Raw genomic sequence first — 10,785 nt, forward strand, 5'->3', positions numbered from 1 at the left:
CTTTTGTAATTTTACTTTTATACTCTTCTTGTGAACGTCATTTATGTAATTCAAAATAAAGATATAACAGTAAATTCAGTAAAATGGTCTGAATAGTGGGTACCCATTTTGATAAAAATAAATAAATACCAAAATGGGTTTATGTTCTTTTTAAAAAATGAGTCTGGCCAGAAATTTGGGAATCATCTGTGCCTGGTTTGGTAACTTTCCTCTAAATTTGTATACAGTTGCACATATTCATATGAACTTCGCTAACCTTTTTTTTTTCAATGTTAGCCATCTATATTGATGACTAGTTAATCAAGATGATCAGAATAACACAACTGGCCGATCTATGGATCATCAATTGTAACTTTTGGTTCTAAGGTCCAATTGGGATATGTTGACCTTCGTCAAAGGTCAAAATCTCATTTTGACCTTCATCTACCCTGGATTACTGATCGAAAATGACTTGAATCAAATGCCTTCATCTTCCAACTCTAGCCAAAATCCCTTGATATTTCACCTTCAAACCCACCTATCCCATCGTCCTAGGTACAATTTTTTGCCCTCATTTTCAATCTTTTAAGAATCTATATATCCTTCAACCTTCAAATCTTAAGAGCAAAATAAGATATTTGGGAAGTAAAACAAGATGGAGTTCTACTTTTATTTTTACCACCTCAAATCAGACAACTATAATCAAACCCCGAGGGGGTTGGCTCAATGGTAATTTAAGACCGATAAGCGGTTAATGCCGTGTACGTCAATACCCAGTATGAGCTTTAATTCCTTATGGGCCACCTGCAACACCGCACCCTCACTTACCTGGTGCGGGACTAGTCCTTAGACAAGACCCGTGATCTATGGATTGGGCAAAGCCCAGATACCAGCGGAAACCAGATTTTGTGAATGAGCATCATCTGCTAATCTGCTTTTGCAGTAAGAAAAATAATAATTTTAAACCAGTTTCACTGGTTCGAAACAATTGACTCAGATGAGTCAACTTGATGGTAGGGAAAGCGAAAGACAAGATGAAAGGCGATACCAGATTTTAAAACCATGGGAGGGTAAAACTGCATCATATCTTCCTCTGGATCAGCACAAATTGCAAAATCATAGAAGGTCCATAAACATCAACATATTCAAGACCAAAGTGATATTAATGTACATGCAATGCAACAGTACTAGATCACATAAATAATTCAATATGTGCAAATGGGGGCAAAAACAGCTACACATAAATTTAGTGAAGATTTACACTTCATTTTAAGTGAGAAATAGTGAAGAAGGTCTCCTGGATATGCCTTGGGGCAACCTATACTTTATACAAACTGCAAAACAAATTAAAGCAAGCTCAGGTCAGAGAAGTTTAAAAAAAAAAAAAAAAATCTAAATATATGAATAATTACATTTAATAATATACACTTTGGTCATTGGTTAAAGATAAAAACATAATGATTCTACAAAGATTCCTGATTGTAGCTCTATAGAACTTCAATCAAGTGAAACTTGAATTATTTTCTCATCATATTAGACAAATAACCCTGAAAATTAAATATGGGATTTGTGGGGCATCCTCATCCCACAATATACAATAATATATCATCCCAGTGTTTCACTAGAAGTGACACTTAATTGTAAACATCTAAGTTGAGTGCTCAACGCAACTTAGTGATTTGGACTTCAAATGGACCAAAAACTATAGACTCACTAACTCATCTGCAAGAGAAATAAAAGAAAATAGAGACACGCATAAGTCAGCCATATCAACTTTACCTCAGTTTCCGGTTTCAGACTGGTATTCAGTTGCACATTGTGTACAAATGTAAATCTAAAATCATTGCTAATAGGAGTAAAGAGTGTTTAATTAATTAGTTCTAATCAAGCTGATTTTGTGGAAGGTGGAAACATTAAACTTGCATATGAGATGCGTGACTCTGATGGTTACCCATCTCTGTTTTGCCGGGGATACGATGGTGTTCTTTGGAGATGATTAAGCAACCGCAAAGAATGTTGCAGATCCTTAGATAAATTTGAAGAGTGGTTCGAGCTGAAATGAACTTGAACAAGAAAAAGGGTCATTATTTTGTTGTAGGAATGGTCAGTGAAGAGAAAAAAAGGCTTGTGAGCACAATGGGGGTTTATGAGGGAACCTTCCTATGAAATAAAGTGAGACACTATTGTTATGGCATGCCTATACTACAATTGAGAAACCATGATATGGCGAGACCTATTGGCACCCTAAACGGTTATTGATTCAAAGTGAATCTGTTATGGATCAGTACTAATATCTACTGAACAAAAGTACTTGGCACAAAATTGTTTGTCTACATGATAGAGGAAGAGGGAATAAAAAACAAAAGAATAAATATATAAAAGGTCGGGGTGGAGCGAATATTGTTGAAGGCAAAAGTTCAGGATAAGATGCTCGTGAAGAAATAACAAAGTTGCTCAATGAAACTGCGAAACTAGGTGGGTCTCTCAAGGCTACCATTTGAACAGAGAAACTGTTTTTATTTTGTACTGATTCGATATTAGAAAAAATTGACTAGAGACATCACATGATGTTGCAACCTTTGACGAATGAATTAACTTACACAAGGTCATGCTTTACAAATTGAAGGGAATGGAAGCTCAAATGAAAAGATTGATCCTCTTTTGGATGTGAGAAAGTGTCCTCTCCGTACATGTAGATGAGATTTCTTCTGTATAAACATCTCCCAAGCCCACTTGAGACATGATGGAATAGATCATTTTATTAGCAAGTACTTTTTTTGACACTAGGTCATTAGATCTCTAAAAGTGTCTTCTTGTCTATAAAAATGTAATAACCCAATTACCTGGAGGTTGCACAGCTCCTATTATTAAGGGTACTATGCCATTAATTTTTTTTGTACATATACGATCTAATGCCCAAGCCCACAAATACAATAGTTCCATCTTCAAGGATAAATCCTAGAAAATGAAAGTGAGAATTGGAAGAAAATAACAGAAAGATATTTGTCACCTAAAATATTACAGAAGATTGAAATCTTAGGAGGTTGATTATAGCTGACAAGGCAATCTTGGTTTGACAACAACAGTAAGGGGGGGAGATTTTCGTAGAATCCTTAGGAAGACCATTCTTGGGAAGAAATATGAAGTTTACCAAGTATCAGTGTTGGGCAATCAACTTAGGTTCTACAAAAGTACAAATAGTTTATTTTGGGAATTTTGTCATGTCACGAATTCTGGAAGCTCATCTGTGTCTATAATGTAGGACCAGACTCGTTATCCAAAACCTCGATTCATGAGAAAAAAATGCAAAATAAATACAATCAAATCATAAGTAAATCTATGTTGAAACATAAAATTTATCTTTCAAAACTAAACATCAATACATCATCATAAATATCTACCATGTCCACAGACCCTATATTAAATGAAATATCAACTTTAAATAACAAAAGTAATTCACTCAATATCAATTTCTAGTCAAATAAAATATTTAAAACTAATAGTATGGCGTAGTGAACCTAATGTAGGGTAGAACACACAAACCTGGAGCTTATGTTAAAAATCTGGTTCTAAGATGAAATCTCAAGAACTAAGAGTAATGAAGAATTTCTATGTCGAGCAAAATAGACTAGAAACTTCAATCTAGGTTTCAAATTGATGGAAATCAATTGCAAACACTAAAATTAAGAACCAATATCAGGCTCTTATGCTCAAAAAAACAAATAAAGGAAGAAAAGTTTCTTCTTTTATTAATTAATCTTCAAAAAAACTTACTTCACTGAATTTGTTTATTGAAGCTTTTTATATAGATAACTCCATAACAACTTAGAAACCTTCTAAAATACTAAAAAGTAACTTCTTAATTTATCTATAATATATTACTAACCTTCTAATCCTGTTAAAATTCAATTTCGACATCTAAAAGGACTCCTAATTATAACCTAAAGAACAAAAACGAATTTTAAACATAAAGCAAATTAGAAACTAACTAGGAAAAGAAACTTTCTAAAATTGAAATAGAAACTAACTAGGACTACTTACACATCTTAAAAAATAGAAACTCAATGAATGAAAGAATCCTAAGAGAAGTTGTACTAGGTCTTGTGGACCGGTCAAAGCTTGAGTCGAGGTGACTTGGTCAACCACAGTTGACTCAATCAATGATGCCAAGTTGACTTGGTCAATGCTATTGATTTCTTCTTTCGATGCATCTTAAGTCGATCATAGGCATTGAGATAAGCGTCGGCAAGTTTATCTACATCGGAACCCATGTTTCCAAATCATATTTCGCAGCTACTCCAAATCTAAAAAAATAATGATAAATAGATCATGAGCTTCACAAGCCTATGAGTTCATTCTGACACCCTAAACATAATTGTGAATACTTACAAAATTACCGATAAAACAAAATAAACTATCTTTCAATGAATCATATACGTATAAAAAATACTTCAAAACTTAAACCAAACCATTATTCAAATAATCTTATTCGCTTACAGTGAATACATCTCCAACATAAATGACCAGTAAACATTATTATAGGGTCATATTTTGTAGATGAGATCAAACAATCCCTGATGTGTTAAACCGGTCTTAAACCCTAGAGCTCTCCACACCCTCCTTATCTGAGTCGCAACTCAATCTTATAAAATCAGCTCACGTAAGTCATTAGAACCAAGAATCAATTTTTGTTTCTATGCACCATATAAGATTTTTACTAAAATAATATTTTCTTTTTTCAAATTATTAATGAAAAATCAAGCAACTAATTCAAAGTCAACACCTATATCATGATCATGCGATGATTAAATAAAATTTCATAATAAGATTATCAAACTAAAATACTAATGTCAAGCCAATAAATTTTACAACATCAATAATCACGACATAGTCAATCATTGAAATAATATTATATTCATAACATTTAAGCTAATGTAAACAATGATAGATGTCAAAATTAACAACTAACAAGTTATAAAAAGTCAAAATTCAGAAATTTCTTTAGTTAAAAACTTCACACTAGTTTTGGCTCAAATATCTCATAGAAAATGAAGCTTTCTAGTTTTCGATTTCTTCACAAAAGTTGCAGAGCTCTTTTCCTCTTCCAACGAGCCTGATTTCACCCAAATCCGACATCGAAGTAAGAAGTTATGCTCGTTTTACAAACATTGCGCAAAACCCTATTTCAGACAAGGGAAATATCAATTTTTTTTTGTATTTTCTATACTATTATTATTTTTAAATAATATCAATACCACATGATCATATCACCATATCATCATCAATCATTTATTCAAAAAATCAAAGCATGAAAAATACATGATTTTCATATAAATTAATTATATTTAAGGGTTAGAACCACTCACCTTTTTAATGTTTTCCAATGGGTCCCACGGTGCTTTGAATTACAAATCTTATTTTTGTTCCTGGTTGTAGTAACCTAACCTTAGCTCTGGCTTAAGTAAGCCCATGGACTCAAGGCCAATGAGTTCATATAGTTAATATTTGTCCATAGGCCCAAACTTTTTTTTTTTTTAATAATTAAAAGTAGATAAAAGAAACTTCTATTTTTATTTTTTTTAACGGAGAAAGGGTATGGAGAGTTAAATACCTAAACCTAATAAGAGTATTAGTAATTTTTTGTTTATTGAATGGATAAAGTGGATAAAAAGGTAAAAATTAGACTAAGGAGGGTATTTCTTTTGGAAGAGAAAAGTAAGATTTGGTCGGACTCCCAACTATCCTATCCGTATAACCCTTCTTTGGAAGGGGGTTTGTGTAAAAATTGAGAAATTTAGAAGCTCCCTAATCTTGAATAATCGTGGAGTTCTCGTGGGAGAGTTTTAAAGTTGTTTTTTAAATCCTAATCTCTTTTATTAAGTCCTTTGAAAATTCTAGAATCTCTTTTTATCAATTCTTCTTTCCTCAAAACTCCATTAAAAATCTTGATTCAATTGTCACGAGAAAAACAGGGAAATGAGCAAGAATAAAATATGTAGATCAAATCACTCTAAGACCCATTTGGAAACATCTAAAAGATTAGTGATTCTAACACTTAAATATAATTAATTAATTTCTATGAAAATCATGTATTTTCATGTTTTGATTTTTTGAATAGATGATTGATGATAAAAATGGTGATATGATCATGTTGTCCTCATATTATTCTAAAAATAATGATAATATAGAAAATAGTTTTTCCCGTATCTAAAATAGGGCTCTGTGCAGCTCTGTGCACGTTAGTAAAACAAGAATAACTTTTTTACTCCAATGCCAGATTTGAGTGAAATCAGCCTCATTAGAAAGAGAATGAAGAGTGCCACAACTTTTGTGAAGAAACTGAAACTAAAAAACTTTATTTTCTGACATATTTAAACCGAAAGTTCTGTTAAATTTTTAACTAAAGAAATTTCAGATTTATGAATTTTACAATAACTATAAACACCCCAAATTGCGCAAGCCCGCTTATGAAAGAAGCCCCCAAAACCCTTTATTTCGACCTATGGATCCCTAAAATAGCCACTTGGCTTTTTTCCATTTACTTCCCCTTTTTGCTCACCACTAGACAAATTCTTATTCCTCCCATTCATTTTCCCTTTTACTTTTTCATAATCCAAGCCCGTTCAAATCCCTACTCTAAACCTAAGCCCTTTCTTATTACAAACCCATGTCTAATACCAAAGCCCATTTTAAACTCATCCCTAACCTAAACCCAGGTTCAAACCCCTAACCCAAGTCAAACCCATATCTAAGTCCAAGCCGATGACTCATTTCAAGACCTAATAAGCCCAAAGCCCATGGTCTCACACATTTCCCTAAAAGAGGACACATGTCACACTCTAAGAGGGCCAATTTCAAATTTATCTCTTTTCCTTTCCTTTTGAAGTTATTTACATGAGGATTAAGGTCAACTTTACACATGACACCCTCCTATTCATGTTCCCAAAAGCATTTTTTCATCTGTTCCCATTTACCCTTGCTTTATGTGTTATTTACAAATGAACCAAAATCTAGTTTTTACCTACCACATCACCTTTACACATGTCACTCCCCATTCATCCTCCCAAAAACACTTTTTGTCTCTCACTTCTTTACCCCTACTTTTGAAAATATTTACTAATATACCAAAGATCAAAAATGTTTTTAGCATTTCATCTCACAATTCCCACTTTTACCCTCATGAAAATGAAAATTCTAAAAAGAAACAACATAAACCCCATGTCCTTTCCCTTTGTTTTTAGGGTTGGACCACTTTACCCCCAAAAAGTCTCCTAAAACCTCTACAAAAAACCTCATTTTCTATAAAACAAACCATGCTCTCAAGTCCCCATCTCAACCCTAAACTCTACCCAATTTTTTACTCAACCTTCTTCTAGCCTTAAGCCCTCTCAAAAATCCCTACACCATTCTCTAACCCTTCACTCATCAAGAATCTCTAACCCTTCTCCTCTTCTAAGAACTTCCACTAAAAACTTTGAAGGAAGAAGAAGATAACGACAAGAACACTAGGTGGGTTAGGGTAGATTTACTTTTCAAGGTTATTACATTCCCCTCTCCCCCCTTTTTCTATTCCCCTCCTTTGTTTTCTTTTTAGAATGCCACATGATGTGTAGAAAAAACCCTCATCCATCTCTAATAAGTTAGAGTTCAACCTCGTGCATTATACATGCAAGATGGTTTGACTGAAAATAGTGGAGGTTGAAGCCCTATTAACCTTGATGTCATGCATCATAATGTATACAACACACACACTCACACATGCATGGCAATGATGAAGACATGTGTCAACACCCACAAACTTTACCAACCTACCAAGCTGGCATCTAAAAAAAATATCTTTTATCGATAAGAAATCCAACTTCATGTTTCATCACTTAATTGTTAAATATAGTTTCTATCTCATTAATTGTCTCAACTCTCAATTGTTCAAATTACTTGTAGGTCGAGAACTCGAGATGACCAATTGAAAGATCCAAAGGAATAAGAAACTCAAACAAACTATAAATGGCCACAAAAGACCCCTCACCTCGACCAAATCATAAAGAAATGGAACACACCCAATCCCATCTTCCCAATCGATCCTCAAAAAATACTCTTTTAAATTATTTGAAAACCTTACACCTAAAGAAAATGAATCCTATAATAGAAATGATAGTCTATTGAAGTTAATATTTTTTTATTCTCAAGTCGGTGGTTTCTTTCTTTTCAGATTCCCTAAAAATCGCAAATGGGGGCAATGCTCCACGAGATCCTCATAAAGGCTAAAAAACATTTTCAAGATTCAGCCAACCTCAAACAAAGAACATAGAGACTAAGGAAAACAACTGTCTTCATATGTTTACTAAGAACGTAGAGACTTAGGTTCACTAACTATCTAAAAAGAACATATAGAGTTAGTGGTCAAAATCTTCATATATACGCACTAATATGTTTGCCTATCAAAAAAATAACAAGATCTTTTGTTTGTATAGTTATGCAATTAGAATAGTGTCGTCATAATTCATATCGGGATTGCCAGTAACTTGTTTTGTCGTTATCTACAAGTATTCAAACAAATCATTTATGTTTTATACAAGTTATGACCCAACATTTGAGAACCAAAAATGACATGTATGGAGGTAGTAAAAAAAATATATATATATATATATGACAATGCATGTCTTGACTAAAGATATGGCTCAAGATAGAGTCTTCATCATCAAAAAAGCCTTAACCCAAAAACTTGGCGTCAAATAAATGAAACACCTTCCTCTATTCAATTCTGTTTAAAGCCATGTCTTATGTCAATTCAATTGTGTTCATATCCGCTCTCACTGCCTCAATCAACTTAAATAGATTTAGTTGTTATCTGATATCTCATTTAAATTTCAGAGAATGTGGGATTCCAATCTTGGGACTGTGAAGGTCACAAATATTTTCCTTATTTCATCAAAACAAATCCTATTTTGCCGTTACAATCTATCTTGATCATGTCCAAGTTAGAAGGAACACACAAATTAAAGATCGAAAAGAGCAAATTGAAGACCAAAAGAGAACAATTCAGTCGAAAACATCTATCAGAAAAATAAAACAACAAAGAATCAACCAAAAATCATACCTTTAACTCTCTTAATCCAAGATACCTTCCCTAACTCCAGACATTACTGTATCACGATCTTCATCCAACCTACCATTTCCACGACTCCCTCCTTCAACCGGAAAGCTCGACACAGTCTCACCACTAGTCGTAGGTCCTCCTGAGCTTATCTCAGCTTCTGCCATCTGAGCCGGGGACGAAGAAGAACCCAAAGAAGTCGATCTCATTGGAAAACCATCTTGATGTCTTCTCACGATACGCCTCAATGTACTCTCCATCCCAAACAAACCCTCCTCCTCTTCTTCCTCTTCTCCAGTCATCAAATTCCCAAACCTAACGGCAAACCTCGCTCTCTCACTCGATTTCCGCTCGATCTCATCAGTCGGGAAACAATATCGGCAAACAGGGCACGAATTATGCTGGGAAAGCCACGGAAGAATACAATCGAAATGGTAGAGATGATTACAAGGTAACTGTTTAACCTCTAAATCAATCAAGAACTCATCTTTACAGATTGGGCAAAGAATTGAATCGGAACCCAAGAAAGAAGTAGTGATTTTAATGGAGGGGATGGATTCAATTGAAGATTTCGATGCAGGAAATGATCCGTGATTTGGGCGGAATCCAGATGCGTCGTCTTCTGGATCGTTGAGATGTTGAATTAGACGATCGAGGAGATATGCGTTGGAGAGACGAAGAGTTGAAGGAATTATTTGGTAGGAATCGAGATCTTCGTCGAATTCTTCGTAGGTGTTTGTGTTTAGGGTTTGAGAAGGAGAGGAGAAATTAGGATTAGGGTTAGGGTTAGGGCTAGGGTTAGGGTTTGGAGAGGAAGTGATTTCCATTTCTTCGAGAAAGTCACTGTGACAGTGAGGACAGAAGAGTGGAGGCGAAGAAGAAGAAGAGGAGAAGAGAGAGACACTCATGTCGCACTCGTGACACCAATATGTACGTCTTCTGTTGGACTCGGTCGTCCGAGTCTGAGTGCTTGTGTTAATGGTCGACATTCTCTCCCTCTCTCTCTCTCTCTCTCTGCCTCTGTTTCTTGATTGCTATTTCTTCCAAGAAGCTCTGGTACAATGTGGTGTTAAAACTTAAAACTCGTTCAAATATCCGAGATGACTCGTCGAAAATTTTGAAAATCCCCACTGAGTCGACTGGTTTTTATTTTGGTATATATAAATAAGTAAGTAAATTTTAATAATTTGATATTTATGAGCTATGATTCTACTCTGATGATAAAAAATAAAATAAAAAAATTAACTCGTATACATACTAGAACATATAGTGAGTATATTTTTGATGATTTTGAAGATAATAATACATGGTGTTATTGGAAGCAAAAAGCTTTTCAATGATTCATAGAAGATTTTTTGCTCTATATTGATTAGGACTGCAACTTGAGCCAGCAAAACCTGAACCCAACCTTGGGTCATGTTTAGGCATAGCTAGTTTGGGTTTTGCCTTAGGTACGGGCAACAAAAAAAATACCCGACTCAAATTGGATTGGGTGCGAGCATAGGTATTGACCAACTTGATTTGTCCGAACCCGAACTTAATATGATTATAATTTAATTTAATTTTTTTTTTATCTTGGTTTCTTTCACACTCATACTTCATTGTTCAATATGTATGCTTTTGATTATCTAAATATCAAAACTAATATATGATTATTTTCATTAGATAAATAATTGATTTGTTATTAATGCTTTGTTTTAAGTGTAATTCTA

General features: G+C 34.0%; 1 protein-coding gene across 1 annotated transcript; it reads right to left on the reverse strand.

Annotated features, from left to right (window-relative positions):
* Positions 1-1,100: 1,100 nt before the first annotated feature.
* Positions 1,101-10,124, reverse strand: LOC147386719 (E3 ubiquitin-protein ligase RING1-like). The gene is made up of 2 exons (XM_086422346.1): positions 9,077-10,124; positions 1,101-1,313 (listed from the first exon to the last, which is right to left on the reverse strand). Exon 1 carries the CDS (start codon positions 10,060-10,062, stop codon positions 9,088-9,090), a length of 975 nt encoding a protein of 324 aa, XP_086278472.1. The 5' UTR covers positions 10,063-10,124; the 3' UTR covers positions 1,101-1,313; positions 9,077-9,087.
* Between the last annotated feature and the right edge of the window lie 661 nt (positions 10,125-10,785).

Source organism: Akebia trifoliata, chromosome 14, assembly GCF_017979445.1.
Source record: "Akebia trifoliata isolate Shusen 1 chromosome 14, ASM1797944v1, whole genome shotgun sequence".
Lineage (NCBI taxonomy): Eukaryota > Viridiplantae > Streptophyta > Magnoliopsida > Ranunculales > Lardizabalaceae > Akebia > Akebia trifoliata.

Excerpts from the sequence above, each read along its gene's own strand:
- LOC147386719 (XM_086422346.1), bottom strand. The coding sequence starts at position 10,062 with ATGTCGACCATTAACACAAGCACTCAGACTCGGACGACCGAGTCCAAC.